This window comes from Ceratosolen solmsi, unplaced genomic scaffold (genome assembly GCF_000503995.2).
Source record: "Ceratosolen solmsi marchali unplaced genomic scaffold, CerSol_1.0 scaffold11, whole genome shotgun sequence".
NCBI classification, from domain to species: Eukaryota; Metazoa; Arthropoda; class Insecta; order Hymenoptera; family Agaonidae; genus Ceratosolen; species Ceratosolen solmsi.
Window position 1 is genome coordinate 4,034,305 of NW_011948416.1, and position 22,036 is coordinate 4,056,340.

The following is a 22,036-nucleotide window of genomic DNA, read 5'->3' on the forward strand; positions in this document are numbered from 1 at the left end:
ATTCCTGCTATGAAATTTTACTAATAAATAAATTAATGTATCAATATTATTTACAGTTGTATATCAGATTTGAGTATTTTACCATGTTATACTCAAAGAGAGAAAAACTTAAAGATACTAGAAGAAGAAAATGCACAATTGGCACAAACCGTTGCAGAATTAAAAAATCAAATGAGTACCAGTCATACTCCACCAACTATATCTCCAGATTCCAATATTGCTACAAGAAAACTTCAAGATGAAATCAATATACTTACAAAAAGAAATTGCGGTATGTAATATTTGTAGTTAATTTCGTAATGAATAATGAAATAAGTTCTGAAGATTGATTAATAAATTAAAAAATATCGTTTTTATGTCCTCTAGAATTAGAATCTCAATTAAAATCGCTTGAAGTGCCTCGAGAATTGCGTGCAATAGATAATGGTGATTTAATTAAAATACGTGAATTAGAAAAATTGGTGCGTGCTCTTCGCGTTGAAAAAGACGAAGCCATAAAAGATAAAGTGGATGCTTTAGAAAGGTTAAAACTTCAAGACAAAGAACTTAAGGATGCCTTAGGACAAAGAAAATTAGGTAATTACGGATATTTTATATTTAACTTGAATATTCAAATCTATAATATCATATTGAATGATTTATATTGCTTGTAAACTTTTATGAAATACATCTTTTTATCTAATACCAATATTGAACAATTGCAATTAAATACTAACAATTATATTTAAATTGCTAATTATATGAATATATTTATTACAAGGATATTAAAACATAATAATAAGAAAAATTAATTAAATTTATTTTTTCGTTATCGTAAAATCAGCCATGGAAGAGTACACTGAAGTGACGGATAAGCTTTCGGAACTTCGCCAGCAGAAGCAAAAACTCTCCCGTCAAGTTCGCGATAAAGAAGAAGAACTTGAAGTGGTAATGCAAAAAGTTGACAGTCTCCGCCATGACATTCGCAAAGCCGAAAAGCTGCGACGGGAGCTGGAGGGAAGAGTAGAGGAGGCGATGGCTGAAACGAGTAAAGAACGCAAATTGCGTGAGCGAAGCGAGGAGTACTGTAAGCAGATGCAGGAGGAAACGGAGAAAATTCGACAGCGTTCAATTGGCAATGATACCAGTGCAAATCACGCTCTCGCGACCCAAGAGATTAATCGACTCAAAGCGGAAGTTGAGAAGTTGGAGGTTCAGTACAACGAGAGCCTTAATCAACAACAAAACAGGTGAGTGATTATTTATTGATCACATATTTAGATACTTGTAATTATAAATCCATTGGATAAATAAAAAAATACATATTATTCACGTAAATTAATAGAAAATATTTTTAAAATACGGATACAGTGTCTTGAGACAATCTCAGTCTTTTATTTAATATTTTCATTTATATTTATTATATATATATATATATATATATATATATATATATATATATATATATAGTTTATGCACTCATCAAAGCCTTATTAATAGTAATCGATATTAACTATAAAGTATTAATAATGATTCTTTCTTCAAAAGCAGCTGTTACAGCATCGAGGCAACAAAGTAAATATTAGTATACACTTTACATTAATGAATGAGATAAAATATTAGAATAATAAGCGATTAAAATGCCAAATATTGTGTTATGCTTAAATATATAATTATAATATGTAATAAGATATTAATATGAAGGCGAATGTTTTCTTTTATAAATTGCATATATCCTTTATACTTATTTATACAATTAGGTTCAATGTGGAAGCACGTGGACTGCAAGAACAACTTCACGAGGCTGAAACTAGACGAGAGCTGCTTGAACGCGAGGTTCAAATAACCAAGGAAAAATTGGAAAACGCCCGATTGGAGAACATTACTGATAGTGAAGAAACGATAAATGAACTAAGTCGTAGGCATGAGCGTGAAAAGATGATGCTCGTGGAAGAAAATAAAAAACTGCTGTTAGAGTTAGGTTCAGTAACGGATAGCGTAAATCGAATACAGGGTGAGCGGCGCCAGCTCGAAGATGAATATGAAGAATTGCGAAATAAGAAAGAGGCCATTGCCCAATGGGAAGCTCAAATCACCGAAATAATTCAATGGGTTTCCGATGAAAAGGACGCTAGAGGATATTTGCAGGTAAACATTGTTTTCAGACAAATAAGCATACAAATATAATTACAAGCATCTTAACTATTTTAATTTTATTAACACTTTAATAAAGTTTAATAATTATTTCATATAACTGCAGAATGTTTAATACAACAATTTGCGTGTTCTTTAGGTAAATTAGTTGTTCATTGCTATATGCATAAAATAGATTTGATGAAATTTTATGAAATTTAAGATTCAACTGTAGCTACATATATAGATGCAAATAAATATTGGATGTACTACTACTGATTAACTCAATTTTCATTATGTAAATTATACAAGACGATATTTCTACAATTACGCGCTAGCTTTTTCATATAAATAATTTTCATTCCAATTTTCATTACTAATTACTGAAATTATTAGCTTTACAAAACTACATGACTTTTATATGCCACATTTAATTAATTTTAAAACTCATATCTCTATAATTACGTATGACAAATGTTTGTCAAACTTGTGTAAGTATTTCCATTCTTTTAATTTTTGTACTACATATTTTCTTACGGATATATATATATATACTTTTAGTTATAAAAATATTGTATATTCATAATTGTATTATGAACTAATGATTGGAATCAACATTTATAAAATATTACATGCATTTAAAAATGTACCATAAAGAGAACAATTCATATTCATTAACTTAATATAAATAATTTTTTATTTCATATTGTATTACAGTTTATTAGAGAAGATAAAATGCTTTATGAGAATAGAATTTTACATTATAGAGTAATAAAATTATTTTACTATTTATTGTTTGGTTGCTTTGCCACAAGCACGTTATATAATCATTTATCTAAATAATCCTTAATTCTAATGAAAATTTTGATTGAATTAATTTGTAAATTTTTAAAAGGGTTTCTAAAGGTTTGTCCAAATATTTATATATATATATATATATATATATTTATTTATTTATGTATTTATTATAAAAGCTTATAAAAGTATTAAAAATATGTAAGATAAGAAGAAATTTAACTTTCATTCGCATAGAATATTAGAATGTAAAATTTTTGTATTATTTTTCAGGCTCTAGCAACAAAGATGACAGAGGAACTTGAATTCCTCAAGCATTCGGGTGGCGCAGGAGGCGTTGGTAGTGGCTCTACGATCACCGACAAGAACTGGCGAAATCGTCGTTCACAAAAACTTGACAAAATGGAGCTACTAAATCTACAAAGTTCGTTGCAAAGTGAAATTCAAGCCAAACAAGCAATATCCGAGGAACTTACGAAAACGCGTTCGGATCTTATAGCAGCACAAAAGTATGTCAAAAGTTGTATTAAAGCTCTTAGTTAACAATTTTTTAAAAATTCACTTATAATGATAAACAAAATTCTTGTTAATTCCCAAGATCATTAAAATTAAGTCTATTGTATGAGTAAAATTAAAATGATAAAATACTTGATTCTAGATAATATTCATTTACTTTGCAAAATATTTGATGGTTTAAAAAATAACAAAATTAATGAAGCAACAGACAAGTATATGGTATAAACATTTTACAAACGAATAGCGTCTTAAATGTCGACTCATTTTACTTATTGTAAGCAATATTACAAACTCATTACTCATTACAAATAATCCCTTAAAACGGATGAATGAACGACATGAATAATTGAAAAATTTTATTATTATGATAGCCGTTAAATCGATTAAAGTGCAATTTATAATAACACATTTAACAAGTTCGAATGAACTTTAAATTGCATTTGCCTTTAATGTAAATAGCAATGACACTTTGGCAATAAATGAAATTAAAGTTTGAAAATAAATTTTAATACATTTATACGTACGACGTCAAGTTTTACATATATAATTTATAGATATAAACGCCTAACATAATTTATTCGAGCAATTAAATCGTAATTATTATTTCATGGTCATATTTAAAAAAAAAAAAAAAAAAAAAAAACTATTCGTTAATTCCTCCTTCCTCCTTCCCCTTCTTATTAACGTGCAAATAAAAATTTTCCCAATTTTTGCGGTTTTCCATTAAAATATTGGCTCAAATGTAATCAAGATGTTTAAATAAGAAATTCAGGCGAATGAATTTAAATAAATAATCTTATAATGGGAAGGTAGATTTAAGTTTCGCATGAATAGTTTGTCAATAAAATTAACCCCAATCATTCATTGATAATTGTAGAGAACTGCGAGATTTACGACAGCGTCTGGACTCAATATCACACGAGATGAAGCGCAAGGAAATACAGATAAAAGAGCTACAGAGCCGCCTAGATTCCGGTGACGGCTGTAAGTACCAACCAATTGACAGTAGTAGCAGCGATGAAAGTCCTTCAATCGTAGTACGATCCCAATCTTACGGGAAATTCATATCCATAGTAGTTATACAGGCTGCAATTATTCACGCTGTATTTGTAGTATGTAAACACTTTAATCTATGCCATGGGCTATTCAGAAAATGATGATACATTTTCATTAAAATTAATATTCTCTTTTCACTTTGAATTTAATATTTTATTTACACTTTTCATTTTGTTTCATGATTTACATGAAGACGATCGATGTAATAGTGAGATATTATTTTTGAATAAAATATACGCATGGCTACCAATTCAATGCTAATCGATCGCCGTGTATGTACGAAAAAAAGTGAAAATCATAAAGTTTATTTATACTTGCTAGTTTTTTAACTGTATGCGTAGTAGTTTGAGTGATTCATATTCTCGCCTTTTATTATATACGGAGAATACACTTGTTCTTCCGGGCCGTTCATGACACACACACACACACATTGTATACGTTTAAGGGAATGCGAAAGTTACATCTAACATAGAGTAAATTAATCTTTGTTATTACCAAGAACACTAATTTATAAGTGCTGTTACACAATATGTTAATTTATTATTGTGATTATATTCTATTTGTGCGATGATCGTTTGTACATAAAAGTTTATACTATTCAATTAATATATTCTATAAAGATCTAACTTTTCGCATCTCGTTTAAAATATTTTTTCACTTTATTCGTTTTGATTATTTTTTTATTTCTTTCTTTTTTTCTATTTTCTCTCCTCCTATTTTCTTTCTTTCTTTTTTTTACTATTTTTTTTTTCCTTTCCTTGTCATTTCATTTTTATTTTCTCTTTTTTTTTTCTCTAATGGTAACGTGAAATCGCGCATGTGTATAATTTTACTGCTTATACTATCTGTGATAAGATTGAACTTTTGAAATAATAAAAATTCTTTTATAAAAACTTTAACTGAGAATTTTCTAGAACTTTATGACGAATCTTTTATAGGCATGCCGTTACTCTACGTTAAGTATCATAAGTGACCAGTATACATAAGAATTATATATCGCCATCCTACATATCATAAATTTATATCATATTTATATCAAAGGAACAACAATTGAACGTTGCTTTGTAGGGTCAAGCATGTACATTTAGAGATGGACGTCGAACACACATTCCAAACTTCATGAAATTCCGCAAATATTACATTTTATCGTTGTGCACGTAACAAATGATGGGAACAACAGCTGATTCTAACGACTTATGTCAGGTTACATCGAGAGACAATCACAATTATTTGCCCATTAATTTCAAAGCGAAAAGTTTCTGAGTTTATCGCTTCACTACTAATACTTTTTAAAATAACTGCCAAGTAATTCATAAAAATTAAAAAAATTTTATTATTATTTTTCGTTCATTCTCGAATCAATATATATATATATATATATATATATATATATGTATATTAAAAATGTACATAAATCAATTTTCAAACACACACATATATATATATATATATATATATATATATATATAAATTTATTTATTTATTTATTTATATGTATATATTTTTGTTTTCGTTAAACTTTTTAAAGAATCATAGAGAAATAGAAATGTGCTTGATTGGAGTAACGATATTAAGTACAATTAACTCGCATCAAACACTCACAAAAATTTCCTACTTACGTCTCTGGCAATACTACATTACTCTAAACTAAAAATATTACATACAATATATATATATATATATATATATATATATATTGTATATAATATATATATATATATATATATATATATATATATATATATATTCCTAAACGATTCTTAAAAACAAATATCTAGAATTAAGCAGTTTCTAACACACAAAATGTTATATTTTATAATATTAATCCATAATAAAGGACATTTAATTAACACGAATAAAAACATAACTGAATAAGGTATTTAAAGTAATAGATAAGTAACGCGATAGTTTCTTAAAAATTATTCTGTAGATTGATTGATTTCAAAATTATATTCGGCATTATTGCCTTTTCTCATTGAAAAATGATAATACTACATCATAGCATTGAATGCATATTTATTTCTGAAATATTATTTAATAATTTCATTAAAATTATGAGTATTTTTAAGTATAGTAAAATGTTTTTAAATTACCCAAGTTTTTCAATCATAATAAAATATGCCCCTGGCAACCGTATGATTTTTATCATTTTTCTATTTTTCATTCATTTGTAACGTTGAATTACTTCAATGCTGCTTATATAATATCATTTATTCACGAATGAATGGGTAGCAGCCATGTTTTAACACATTCTTTCATTACGAACGCGAATATTATTATTATTATTTTTTTTTTTTTTTATCATACAAACGATACGATGCTAACGCAACAAGATAAGAATATTTATAAAATCTATTTACATTCTATGGTATACTTGAATGATCAAATAGGAAAATCCCTTAATTATTAACAAAATTTATTAAAAGTAATATTTCTATATGTTTAAGTATGAGTGTGAAAAATCGATTCTTTTTTTTTTCATGTTTTTTCTTTTTTTTATGTGTTCCAAACTGAATTGAATTAAATATACGGAGTATCAATACTATATACAAAATGAAATCATCTTCGTCATCATCGTCTACTTATAAAATATCGTGGATGATTCAAATTAGTTGTTTGTTTAAAGTTTAAAATAAAAACAAGCGAAAAAACAAAAAAACAAAAAAGAAAGTCAACTAAGAGATACTAAAGAAAATAAACGAAATAAGAATAAATATGCCGAAGAGAGGGATAAGCTACGCCGATAGGAAAGTAGCGTGTGTGATGTGTGTATGCGTCCTTTCGAATAAATACATAAATAAAAGAAATTAAAAAAAATAAATAAATCACACAGACAACGAAAAGAGAAGTAAGATAGATTGAATAAAGAATGTCCGGTTTTGTGGTGTCCAATTCTGATTTTCTAGACTGCAAAGTGCCTCTATTTATTGGCGTAACGAGCTGCGTCTGGGGCCTCTTGTTGCTCATCATCAAACTGTATTTGTGACAGCCGACCAGCTGCATAGAGTCGCCGCACAACTGTATCTCCCGTGTGTGGCGGCGAGGGCGGCGAAGACGGCGAGAGCCGTCGCCGAACCCCAGCGCGTCGTCGTCGTCCAGGGCCGGGCCCCCACAGTAATGCGTCTTTGCCCCGCTAGTCGTCGAGCTGCCGCAGCCTCTAGTAGCTTATTAACTAGGCTTGCTGTTGATGATGATGATGATGATGATGCTCATGGCGATATTGTTGTTGACGCTGCCCTCAGCTGCGTATTGTCGCCTGGTAATTCTTCATATCATCCCAACAGACAATGTCACGACACACCTTCCCTTCTTCCTTCCTTCCTTCCTTCTCTCTCTCTCTCTCTCTCTCTCTCTCTCTCTCTCTCTCTCTGCCCCTCCCTCTCATCTCACTCTTTTCATCTTTATTGAATGTCAGCTTGTGAACTACTTCGTTTTTACTCCTTTTTTTCTTTTGATTCTTGTTTGATATCCTTAATTATATCCTAAGGTGTGCATATTAGCTACAAGCGCTCTTTTTGCTTCGTGATTATCAACTAATCTCGTATTTTTTTTTTTTTTTTTTTTTTTTCTCTTTTTGTTACCATATGCAATTGTCCGTTTTATGTTAATCGTGTTAAAATCATTTATTTCACTTTATCAACCGATATCATCCACTAAAGCATTTTCACAATGCACAGTATAGTTTTCAAAAATCATCAGAGGATGCAAAACCAAAAAACATCTACAAATACATTTAGAGTTTACTCTATTCTATATAAATAATATGTTTAATTTAAGCAAGAAATTCAATTTAATAAAGCATCTTATAGACTGAATTAAATTTTCGAATTTTCGCATTTTTATTAAATCATTTAATTTTTGTTGTTGTTGTTGTTTTTTAACTATTCAGTTATATGATTATGACATGTAAAATTTGAATATTCGTATTGACAAGAATTATGTTAGACATCAATAAATGATTATAAAATTACCAATTTACAAACATATTTAACATTATAATGATATTTATTGTTAATAGTATATGTCAATAGTTAATGGTATAGATTAATAAATTAATTAATTTTAAATAACATTTGATAACTGTTTAATTTTTATTCATAAAAATGTAGCAGCTTAACGTACTCAATAATATCCTTAATATAAAGATTTATCACAGTCAATTAATCACAACAAAATAATTGATATATATTTGGAATAAAAATATTATAAGCCTTTTTTAAAATATTAAATTTCAATAATTTCTCTTTTAATGATAGTGAGAAAATTTCATAAAATTTTAATTTGATATAACATTGTTTACTATTATCGACTCGACATTGGCTGCGTGATATTCATATTCCGTGTTTTCTCCTACTGAATGAAGATATTCACTTGTTGACATTCGCAATAACTATTCTCTAAAAATAAAAATATAATTTTGTAGAGCGCTATGTTTTCAGTATATTCTCGACGGATAAGAAAATTTCCATATACGCAATGATCTTAAGTTGTGTCATTACTCTTTGTACATGTACATTTCTACATACAGCTTTAATGACGAACGTTTTTCTTTACTTTTGACATCATCTGAATACCATTATGTTTATTCCGAATCTTACGATGAAAGTCAAAGGTGTGAATTACATATTATTATTATTATTTTTTTTTTTTTTTTTTTTTTTTTTTTTTTTTTTTATATGCGTTTATTATTTCCGTGCGCTTGTGTGCGTTGAGTGCGTGCGTGTGCGTTGAGTGCGTGGTTTGATTTATGCCTGCATGATTTGCTTAATTCGCATGTTATTAACAATTGTTCTTAAGCCATATGTACAACCGAGGTACAAATTTTCATTAGATATAAGCTTTTAAATAATTTAATCTAATTTCCTTTATTGACTGACTCCTTTCGGATAATGTTTAATTAACATTTACCGAAACATAGCTCTGTTGTGTTTTGTTGTTTAAATCGTTTAAATATTACTATAGTATTTATTTATATTTGTTTTACAATCCACAGTTACGACGATGTACGATTTAATAACAAAAACTTTTTTAAACGAAAAATAGACTTTTCCATTTTGATTTATGCATTTATTGCATCCAGAGTTTTGTTTTTATTTACTCAAACTTACCAGGAAATTCGTTCTTACCAACTGAACAGTATTGATTTATTATTATTATTATTTTTTTTTTTTTTTTTTTTTTTTTTTTTTTTTTTTTTTTTTGTATTCTTGAATTTGCCTATATTAAGATAGAGTCGATCGTTTGGTAAATATTTCAAACAATTTTTATAAAGCGGATTGTGTAATTTAATAGAATCAATTTTTATTCTTTACAGCTTAGTCGGTAATTCATTAACATTATCGACTGTACAATGATTTTATGCATTTATATAAACGTTATTATGAACTAAATTAGGCGAATTTAATTAAAGCTCTTTCTTATGCAATGGAAATAATAAAAATTCTTAAAGCTAAACGTAAGAATAGAAAAGAAAATGTATTTAAAGATATCAATTATTCTATTGCAAGAGACGATTGTATTAAAGTATTTTGAATTTAATATTAATAATAAATGTTTAATTAAATTAAAACGCATTGTTATAAAATAAAGGAAAATTCATAAGACGACAATGGTGGTTAATGTATGGAAACAAGTATTAAATTATGTAGCATAGAAATTTACACTAGTATTTGGCATTTTCATAAATAGAATTATTTAACGTTTTAATCTTGTTGTATAGGTTATAATGTAAAAATTTCTTATACATTACTAAAAATAAATGTCCATTTGCCTTCTGAATGCATGTAAAATGTAAGAATTAAACTTCAATTTTATATATACATTAGGTATTAAACTATTTTTGAAGTTGTATACAAATGCCCAAAGTCAATATTAATGTAGTTTTACATTACAAGAAATATTTACAGTCAATTTCGAAACATGCTAAGACGGTTTTTTGAAAGGTCTTCATTTGCTTTCGATAATACTTGGTAGATATTAATTATAATTCTAATGTATAAACTTTAGACCATTAATGGGAAGATCAATTTTTACGATACGACGATATGTTTGCGCGATCCGAATTATTTCGCGAAAATGGTAAAAGTGAAATAAATTTAGCGCGATTTGTTTTTGTACTATCATCAAGGTTGGTAAAGCGGAAATCTCTGCCATTTTATGTTTGTTTTATTGAGCCAAAGTTTCGTAAAGCATCTAAAAGCATAAAATTTTAATAATTTCTTATGACACTTAGCAAAAGCTTGTATTTATTTAGTTTATATAAAATTAAAAAACAACAACAACAACAAAAATGATTTTATACAACTATTCTATAAAATAATATTCAATGTTATTATTTATTTATTTTTGCGGTTTTGTTCGAGTATGTTTTTCAAAAGTCCGATTAAATTTTGCAGCGTATTAATTATTAATTATCTTATTAGTATTATTATTATTATTTATTAGTAATTATCTTTAATAAGAGAATTGTTTATATAAAAATTACCTCGACAGGCTGTGCTTTATTGCTGAGAACTGCTTATTTACTATTCTAAAGTCTTACGGCTAAACATTATTCAAATACATTGATACAATATCGATATTAAATGATTTTCTTTCAACCGAAGGGATTGATTATTGTAATGCCAACATTAAGAGAGAGAGAGAGAGAGAGAGAGAGAGAGAGAGAGAGAGAGAGAACGAGAAAAATGATAATATATTCTTGAATGAAAATTAATTTATATTCTTTAATAATCTAGGAGAATATTGACCACATACTTTACAGCATTTTAAATAAAAATTTTCTTAAATTAGCTTTGAATAATTTTTTTAGCATCGATATTCTGTAGTTAGATATTCAGCATGTAGACATTTTTTGTATTTTTTCGGCCTACAAGTGGACTTTCTCGGCTTGTAAAAAAAAAAAAAAAAAAAAAAAAAAAAAAAAAAAATAATAAAATAATAAAAAAAATTGTTTATTAATAAAGAAAGTAATCTCTAATTGTTATGTTAATGACCAAGTTTTATGATTTAATAAGTAATAAAAAAATGTGGCATAGTTGCAGTGGAGTGGTTTCGTAGGTCCAATATTTATAAAGAGCCTAGTGTTGATAAATCTATTGCCAATGAAAATACAGAATACTTTTTCAAATACGAAAAAAGCAAGTTAACCTCGATAAATACGTTCGATCCACATGCGAATGGACATATTTGCCTAACACTTCCTTCTCCTCTTCTTTTTATTATTATTATTATTATTATTTTTATTTTATTCTATTCATTTAATTATTTAATTAATTAATTTTTGTACTTTATTTACCAAAGAAATGTTGCCTAACAAAATTTTGTGACATGCTCCTTTAAATGCGCGCGCGAAAGTCCTTAGCCAATCCACATCAGATCGCCAATGTTTCATTCGTAATTTCAGTTTTGGAGAGACCGACCTCGCAGATGTCGTATCTCGAGCATTTCCTCAAGGAGACTGCGGGTAACGCACGCCACGGCAGCGTTGACAGCGTCGAGGGCGACATCGAGGACAACCGCGCGCCCAGCATAACCAGTAGCAAGAGCAACCTCTCCGAACTTAGCATCGTGAGTAAAATCCTGAAGAAGGTTGTTACAATTATCGCAACTGTTGCGCATTCATCTCCGGCAAAACTTTGTGTTTTCCCCGAATCGCAATTTAATCGGACTAGAAGCTAAATTGAGCTCCTTTGTGCTTAAAAAAAAAAAATTCTTCCTTATTATTTATTAGATAAGACGAGCTTGTGTAGATTTTACATAATTTTAGCTTTACAAAGGGTGGGGTCCGTGTGGTAGGAACACGCACATTGGTAAACGAAAAGTTTCATTCGCTTTTTGAAATTAAGAATACTTATTTCCGCTCTCTTATCATTGTTACGTAATGTAATTAATTAATCAACTAGAGAAGAGTACTGCAACATCGTTGTGTAGAATAACGTAGCATACTTATGTAAACTTTTATAAACTTAAATTAAAGTTTTTAAAGATTCACAGAAGCTTTTTTTATGAACATGGAATATTTTAGATTTTTTTTTTTTTTTTTTTTTTTTTTTTTTTTTTTTTTTTTTTTTTTTTTTTTTTTTTTTTTGTTTTTTTTTTTTTTTTTTTTTTTTTATACGATTTTGGCACACCGTATGTACTTGGATGATAATCGAGCGTAGTTTAGTGGAAAATAAAATCAATTTCTTATGAACTTTAGGCTTAATAATAATAATAAAAACCACATTTTGATAAACAATAGAAATGTAAATTATTGTCTTTGACTGAAACAACGGAATGGATTGTAATTTTAAACGCTACATTAATCTACTATTTTTCACGAAAACTGTAATTCTATTGTAAAGAAATGGAAATATTTGATATTATTGTTGCCCTTAAATTAACTCAAATGTTGATTTATCAAGTGAAATTCAGTTAATATACAAATGCCGACATTGCGATAGTAATATTATTATAACATCTACAGGAACCTTCAAACGCTTTAATCACTGCGTTTAAAAGTTCCTGTCTGCTTTTCATCAACGATTGCAACGGGCAATTTGATTAAACAACCGTATATTCAGGACCCGACTTCTCCATTATCCCACGAGCTCCTGAGCAAATCGTCCGCAGTCTCGCAAGGTCACACAAATCTACAGCCAAAGCCAAAGTCGCATCAGTTCCTGGTGCGGACATTCTCCGGGCCGACCAAGTGCAATCATTGCACGTCACTCATGGTTGGCGTCATCAGGCAAGGTGTCGTTTGCGAGGTCTGCGGCTTCGCTTGTCACGTGCAATGTTGCGACAAAGTGCCCTCCGTCTGTCCAGTTCCTCACGATCAAAGTAAGACCAACCGATCGACCGATTTTCACTCGTATTTCACCTTATCAGTTATACACTTTATTAAGTCTTTGCGACCTCTGTCTCTCCACCGCTCACCACCCCCTTACACTCGACGATATTTTAGGAAAAATAAATAATGATAAAATAGAATGTTCGATGTGATTGTAATAATGGCAATTATCGCCTACAATTATTGCCTTAGCTTGGATTAAACATAAAATAAAACATCCATTTTTTAACTTTTTTTTTTTTAAACTCATTTTGATGCAAATCTTGTCGTAGCCGTACATTTATGGGTCATCTCTTATGATTTAAAAGCAAAGTTTAAAAACAAAATAAATTGCCATAGATAGAGATCGCGTGAAATAATGCTTTTGATCTAATGAATTATCCGAATGACTCGCGATACAAAATTTCAACATTACAGCATATATTCACAATAAAAATCTTAAAGATTATTTTAATGTTAATCGGTAATGAAAAAAATCGCGTTGTTCGAGGGAATCGACGTCGATTGCTTGAAAATGAAAAATATTCACTTGTTACCACTACTGGAACGCGCGTGCCTTATAAACTTATAAACGAAGGGAGACGATGACGAATCCGATGATAAGCTTACGATGATTTTACGATGAAGCAATTCATTAGAGCCATGCAAATATGCTCAAGCCAGCAATTATTAATGAGTTATTAATTTAATGTGACGAAGGAAAGTAACGTTGAAAGCGAATAATTGAAGATAAATATAGTGGGAGATTCGAGTGTGGTCGAGTTGATCGATCGAACCGTTTAATGTGCTTGTTCAGCAAAACGACCGCTGGGGATCGACCCGACTCGTGGCATCGGCACTGCCTACGAGGGCTACGTCAAAGTGCCAAAAATGGGCGGCGTAAAGAAAGGTTGGGTGCGCCAGTTTGTGGTTGTCTGTGACTTCAAATTGTTCCTCTACGATCTCTCCGATCGCAATGCCATGCCGTCGGTCTACGTATCCCAGGTACTTGACATGCGAGACGAAGAGTTCAGCGTCAGCTCCGTACGCGACTCCGACGTCATACACGCGACCAAAAAGGACATTCCGTGTATATTTAGGGTAAGTAGTAAGCCTCACGGAAGTACCGCTCCGCCCCCAATCCCCCACCTTCCAAACCCCCGACCACGCCAAACTTTACACAACAGCAGCACGCTTATTTTAACGGACTCGCGGAGACACTCGCTATCCTCGTTCGATTCTGTTTGCCATTCATTGGGAATCGCGTGTGCCATTACAATGGGCTGGCTTCTCACGGTCTCGAATGTAGGCTGAAATGTAAAATTATGCTTTCGCACGAGGACAGCGATATAAATGAAACAACTATCTCTTCTCGAATAAAGAATAATTGTCGTAAGAAAATGCCGATGTTTGAAAATAACGAAAGAATTTTAATAATTAATAATAATAATAATAATAATAATAATAATAATAATAATAATAATAATAATAATAAATTTTAATAAGTAAATATTGTTGTTACTCTTGCGGTAATACTTGTTAATAATTATTGTTATTATTGTTATTGTTATTGTTATTGTTATTGTTATTATTGTTATTATTGTTATTATTATTGTTATTATTATTATATGCTTTTGGCAAGAATAATTGCACAGATTACAAGATAATGTTACAAACGCAAAATCTCTTATCGATAAAATTCTTATCCAAGCTTTAGATGTTGTATGATTAAATATGTTTTGCAATAGCTTTGAAAGGAGGAAAATACTTGAATAGTTTTCACGCAAAACTGTAATTAATACTTTTTAAAAACAACGGTATCTTCTTTCTAAGAGGATTAAAAAAAACTCACAACTCTTGTATGTTTATTAATTTTTTTTTTATTTTTTGTTTATTTATGTATTATTATTTTATTACTATTTTTTTAACTAAGCAACAGCAAAACAACAAATAACGCTACAAATCAAATGGATTTTTAACTCGTCTGTAATATTAAAAACAACAATTACAAACAAAACAAAGCTCTATTTCGTCTCCAAAAATCCAATTAATTATGTCGATTAACCCCTAAGGGTATACTACACAATACTTTTATGAGTAATAAATGCTAAATGCACTTTTATTTAAAATTTTCGATGAATGAACTGATGATTCAGTTGATGATATTTGAAATGTTTGATTATGACATACGATAAGTCGTAAGCTTGGTAATTTGCATTTTAATTCATTGGGAATATTTATCAGTATTACGTACCATTGTAACGGTATTATTTTAACGATTACGCAATAATAAATTACATAGATTATTGTCGAATTTGTGGCTTAATCTCTCTCTCTCTCTCTCTCTCTCTCTCTCTCTCTCTCTGTGTGTGTGTGTGTGTGTGTGTGTGTGTGTGTGTGTGTGTGTGTGTGTGTGTGTGTGTATTATTCGAATTTGCGCGAAGGTGCGAAAAGAGTCAATGAAAACAGTGTAGTTTATGTTAAATAAGAAGGAAACGAAAAGAAATTATTGCTCTCATAAAATTATGTTTGTATACTAGATAACAACATCATTGTTGGAACCACCTGGTTTGCGGAATCACACGTTAATGCTTGCCGATACCGAGAGCGAAAAAGCTAAATGGGTAGTGGCCTTGAGCGAACTCCATCGGATTTTGAAAAGGAATAATCTCCCTAATACTACCGTATGATATCATAATTTATCTTACTCGTACTTAATGCCATATTTAATATGCCATTCTCGCTGACAAACCAGAATAACAATTATTAACCCTTTTTATCTTATTATCTATAAAGATGTTTCGTGCTAAAGAGTTGTTGGACAACACGTTGTCGCTAATTGTCATTAAAAACGTGCTGTCAGGGGCAATTATCGATCCAGATCGTCTAGTCATTGGCACCGAGGAAGGCCTGTTTTGTTTAGATTTAGATCGTAGTGGTAAGAAATTATTACATAATTCAACACTTTATGCTTTTAATACGAGCACTTAATTGGAATTCTAGGATAGTGTGGCATTCCTATTGCAACGTTGGAAATGCGTAAATTGTAAAATACGAGTGGCAATTCATTTTAACAATAAAGCGCGTCGAGCGACCTTTTCGCTTTTATAAATTTAATTTTCCGAATTAATAATGCATTAATAATCTCCTAGCAGTCACATCCGTAATAGTCGTTCGGCACAAGCGTCGGTTAAATTCACCTTAAAATCTCTTTTAAGATGTTTGTTTATGAAGAAGTTTGTCGTCGTATTAACGCTTAAAATCATGAAAAAGCCGTGCCCATGCGCTTTTATCAATTGATAATACGAAAGTATTTGTATGAAAATTAATGGTAGCTACGTTATTGGCTCATCAACGTCCTTAATTAATTATTAAATGTAGCGTTTGGCATTATGTATAGTCGCAAGCTCTTATTGAGCATATATTTTGTGAAATTGCTCTTCGTGCAACTGATCTACCTAATAATACACTCGCATTTTGTGCGATTTTATTCCTCAGAGATTGCGAGGGTCGGCGAGGGTAAGAAAATATTCCTCTTAGAGTATGTAACGGAAGAGCAGCTGATCGTTGTACTTAGTGGTAAGCAGCGGCACGTACGCCTGGTGCCGGTTCGCGCCTTGGACGGCGACGAGGTCGAGTGGATCAAGGTCGCGGAGACTAAGGGATGTATAACATTGACGACTGGCGTCATGCGGCGTAATCCCTTGACTTACTGCTTGTGCGTGGCTATTAAGAAACAGGTGACTCATTTTGATGGTACTTAAGGGTTATTGGGATTAATTAAAATTTTAATTTATGAATGAGCGACACTTAATGATTATTATAACGCCGATGATGCTTTCAGAATGCTTCTCAAGTCATCATATACGAAATAACGCGTACAAAACAACGACACAAACGCGTTCGTGAACTGATGCTGCCTTGTCATGTACAAACGTTGCAGATCCTCGCGGAAGGTCGTCTTTGCGTCGGATATCCTTCCGGATTTTCTATATACAGTATTTTAGGAGACCATCATCCTATTTGTAAGTATATCGAGATAAGCTGTAACAAGGAAAGAGAAAATTTTTAAATTCATTTCATTGTGAAAATTTCAATGGTGATGGTTGTGATTTTGAATCCTCAAATTATTAATGCGATGAAATATTCACCGTAAACGACCATTTAACAATTCAAACGGCATGGATTCTTTCTCAAGCCAATTATTAATCGTCACATTATTTCAGCTTTGGTCCATCCAGAAAATGCGCTTTTAAATTTGTTGACATTCAACGCTTTGGATGCCTTTAGATGTATCGAGTTACAAAGTGGAGAGTTTTTATTAGCATTTTATTCATTAGCAGTGTATGTTGACAGTCAGGGAAGAAAAAGTCGAGACAGAGAGATCATGTACACGGCTTATCCAACGGCAGTTAGTGAGTTGAATTGAACATTGGATTTATTTTTATCCTCGTTTCACCTTTTATGAGAGAATAATTATATTTTCATGAAAACAACGAGCATTATTGGTAATGTGGCAATGTCCTTTTAGGTTATTGCGAAGGCTATCTTTTGGTTTACAGTGATACGCACATCGATGTGTTCGATTGTCAAGCGGGCGATTGGTTGCAAACGCTAAACGTCAAGAAAGCCAAACCCTTAAATACATCGGGTTCGCTTACCACGTGTATAATCAACGACATGCCACATGTTATATATCTGAGTAATTTACACCAACGTAAGTATATTATGATCATATAATATTATATCATATCCGATACGATACAACATATCGTTGGCACAAAATAATTATAAACTGTAATATGGATTTAATCCTATCGTTCAACATAATTCACGATGAAATTAAGGATATTTAAATGATAATTCGCCTGACGTTGTAATAAATATGTCATTACAATATCCGAGCATCAAAAATTTCCAATAATTATATTCAATATCAATGGAACATCCACATTGTAATCGCTTTTATTTTGTAATGATCGTTTCTTTAACATCAACGAATTTTCACAATACACATTGCCAGTAAAATTGATCTTGTAAAATTATACATTAAAGGCGAATTGTTAAATCTGGCAACGATAGATGCAAGTGGCAGGCCTATGGCTAGACCGCGAAGAAGATTTTCACTACGCGAGGGTAATCGAGCCGCGCGTCCAACCGATCGTCGCTCGAAAATGATATCAGCGCCAACGAACTTTAATCATATAACTCATATGGGGCCTGGAAATGGTATTCAAGTATGTATACTTTAATTATATATTTATATATAACAAGGCCGTATTTTCAATTCATTTCATTTCTGTTGATTTTTAATAATAAATTACGTTTCCAATATCCATACGTACGCGTGCGTGTTTATTTATTCATGCGAATGTAATTAACGCATTGTCAACTTCGTACTACCTTTTATGGGTATTCAAATTCATTTCGAGGAACAAATAATTAATCATATTTTCAAAACTTTTCCAACTATATATTGTTATATTCTATTACAACGTATTAATATAAATAATGAACAATTTTTAATATTATGAGACTTTATCGAACGCTCGACATTCTATCGTCAAAATTAATTATTTATTCAGTATTTAAATAAGCTTAATCATTAATGCTATTATTTTCTTTTTTATATTTTTATTTTTATTAGATTCAAAGATTGTTGGATTTACCAACAACTTTAGAAACGGCTGATCAACAATTCTCAGGGTCATATGCTAGTTCACACTTTCATAGTAATCAACAACGAGTAAGTAGCATTTGAAAAAAAAAAAAAAAAAAAAAAAAAAAAAAGAAAAAAAAACATTAAAAAAAAAAAAAAAAAAAAAAAAAAAAAAGCGTAAAATGTTCTTATACTGCCGTTAAATCTTACTTTATTTGACATTTAAACGTTTCACATTTGATTGTCTAGGTTTATGGTTCGGCGGTACAACCACCAAATAAGCCAGCACCACTGCCACCTAGACATCCACCTTCGGATACAAGACGACTGAGTTCACATATGACTAGAAATTCTGGATTCTCACCACATAACGGTAAAAGTATTATATATTTTGTGTTAGTTTAATTATTGCATTTTAATTGGAAAATTTTAATATCCTTTGCACTCGTCAGTCTAATCAATAAATGAGTGAATCGTCAAGCGCGTATTTTTTTATTTTTTTTTATTTCTTTATTAGGTTCAACATCTTCTAGAAGAGGACCGGCACCGCCAAGACCAACCGCTACTCCACCATCACTGCCACGTACTCCAGTTGACCAAGTTGATTCGGAATCATTACATTTACGATCGCATACACCTCATTCTCTTGGGAGCATTGCTTCGTTACAAGATAAGGTAACATCAGTTTTAAACGCTAAAATGTTTACGTTTGTTAATTTAAATTTAGCAATTTTAGTCAATACTTCGTTACATATAATACAATAAATAAATTTTGTATTAGATAAATTTTCGTGAACAGTGTGCGAGGTTTAATTGAAATTGTAAAATTTCTAAATAAATTCTAAATAATCGCAGAACTTGTTCTGAAATAGAAATATTGATCGAGCAAACGATATGAAAGCAGATAATTATCGAATCAAACAATAATTATTGGAAAAAAATTAATTATAAAATTATTAAAAGTTTTGTAAAGTTTATGTATATAGAGCATAAGGTATTTGCACGTGTGTAAAATTAATTGGAAGAAAGTTGGAAAGCGTAGTTGAATTTGTTACTACGCGAAAACTTGGACTTAATCATTCAAGCAAATAATTTAACTAATAGTTGAGGTAATAATTTTGATAAATTATTGAAAAGTCGTGAAGTTAAAGAAGACAGAGACAATAATAAAATATAGTCTGCGGAGGGTAATGTTGAAGATGGATCATTAGGAAATTTCATAATATAATAAGATTGTAGTTATTCATAAGTTAAGAATAATTTTATTATTAAAAAAGTACAATATAACGACACTAGTACTGGTTTGATATAAAATATGGCCGTTACTGTGCAAAATAATGAACTTAAACGTAAATAATGGAATGTAGTAATTGTGAACCGATTTTTAGCATACAGAAACAATATTTGCATTGTTTACATAAATATTCTAACACATTGTTTATTAAAAGATTTTATCTAACATTTTATTAGCCAAATCCATCTCCTATGTTGAAGAGCTCATTGGGATTCCGAAATAATAAGATGGAGAAACGATGAAATGTTAATACTTGAACGACTACTTGAGAAAAAATAAGAATCTTACAAAAGCCTACATTACATATTTGCAAATCTTGATGATGTGTTTGATTGCATAAATAAAAATAAGTGTCATTTAACGAATACCATAGTAGATTAATTAACTAGAGCGTTTAATTTACTTGAAAATACTTATTTTTATTATTAAGTCGGTTATTATCGTGACTTATTTTTTGTTATTTTCACGATGCTGAAATCGGTAATCATACTGTCGTTTGTTAGGTCACACTTATCTGGATAAATCACATTTTTATAGCTAATTAACGAACGAGAGATTAATCGACGCTAAATGCATAAAATAAGGCAAAGGAGAAAACGGATATTTTGAAAATTAACACAATTGCAATTGTCAATGCTGGGGTGACACGTTATTATGATGAATTTAACGCATCGTTGGCCCGATCTTGTAATACTGTTTTTTAGATTATGAAAAACTAACATGAAAATAAGGTTTAGAAATGAAAATTTGATAATTCACTTTTTTTAATTACAGAAAACGGAGATTTTTAAGTATTTTGCATAGCACGTATTTAATTTCTGAAAATTCGAATGAATTAATAACGTGACAATTTTTCATTTATTAATAAGACAAGAAGCAAGTTATTCGTACAACAAGCTAAATAATCACCTACATTCAGATTAAAAATATGTAAAGTTCATTAAATAAAGAAAATTATAAAAAAAAAAAAAAAAAAAAAAAAAAAAGTTAAAAAAAATGCATTTGAATAGCAATTTGATTGGATTAAGCAGCTGACTATTTGTAAATGGTAAATTATAATGAGTAAACATTGAATCAACAGGAGCACGTATCTGGAAGTAGCCCACGACACTCCATAGCCTCGAATAATAGTTCGAATCCATCGACACCGCCGAGTCCTGCGCACGACCACGGATCTTCGTCTTATGACTCCTAAGACTGCGGCAAAAAGGGAACACCGTTACCGGCCTAAGGCCCAATACTTTTACGTTGGCCGCCCGATTGAAAATAAGAACAACCACTTACGTCTCACAATGAATAATTAAATAATAGCGAACTTTCGGACGATTACGGAGAGGAGCGGTATATAACACTGGTAACGTTTTCTGAAAGGATGATTTATATATTGCGTTATATACACGACCTTTTACCCGAAAAGTTACCATAAGAATTTTTTGACCTTATATGTACAGTCTTGATACATATTTTTTATTATACGAATGGATAAGGAATGAGCGAAGAAAGATGAAGAGAGGAGCAAGATGATGCAATTGTAATTGCAAGTTTAATAAAAATTTTACTATATTGTCCGTGTATAGTATATACATATATATATATATATATATATATATATATATATATATATATCTAAACTTATATTCCATTTAATATGAAACATAAACTCATCCACCCACGTGCACACAATCGCATATTTGTGAATAAACTAACAAACAAACAACGCGTTCCTTAATGTTGATGGGAATGCAATATATATATATATATATATATATATATATATATATATATATTATGT

The 22,036-nt window shown here is 30.2% G+C and overlaps 1 protein-coding gene across 1 annotated transcript in view; it reads left to right on the forward strand.

The window, feature by feature from the left end:
• gek (serine/threonine-protein kinase gek) overlaps positions 1–21,821 on the forward strand; it is a 29,699-nt gene extending 7,878 nt beyond the window's left edge. The window contains exons 9-29 of the mRNA XM_011495713.1: positions 57–271; positions 367–576; positions 824–1,229; positions 1,740–2,127; positions 3,181–3,416; positions 4,301–4,407; positions 7,469–7,738; positions 11,885–12,048; positions 13,044–13,302; positions 14,109–14,392; positions 15,832–15,975; positions 16,088–16,229; positions 16,790–17,031; positions 17,136–17,316; positions 17,518–17,706; positions 17,823–18,008; positions 18,347–18,528; positions 18,939–19,037; positions 19,200–19,323; positions 19,468–19,625; positions 21,326–21,821. Of these exons, the coding sequence (XP_011494015.1) occupies positions 57–271; positions 367–576; positions 824–1,229; positions 1,740–2,127; positions 3,181–3,416; positions 4,301–4,407; positions 7,469–7,738; positions 11,885–12,048; positions 13,044–13,302; positions 14,109–14,392; positions 15,832–15,975; positions 16,088–16,229; positions 16,790–17,031; positions 17,136–17,316; positions 17,518–17,706; positions 17,823–18,008; positions 18,347–18,528; positions 18,939–19,037; positions 19,200–19,323; positions 19,468–19,625; positions 21,326–21,439 (4,300 nt within the window). The 3' untranslated portion in view covers positions 21,440–21,821. The remainder of the gene's footprint in view (positions 1–56; positions 272–366; positions 577–823; positions 1,230–1,739; positions 2,128–3,180; positions 3,417–4,300; positions 4,408–7,468; positions 7,739–11,884; positions 12,049–13,043; positions 13,303–14,108; positions 14,393–15,831; positions 15,976–16,087; positions 16,230–16,789; positions 17,032–17,135; positions 17,317–17,517; positions 17,707–17,822; positions 18,009–18,346; positions 18,529–18,938; positions 19,038–19,199; positions 19,324–19,467; positions 19,626–21,325) is intronic.
• Positions 21,822–22,036: the final 215 nt, after the last annotated feature.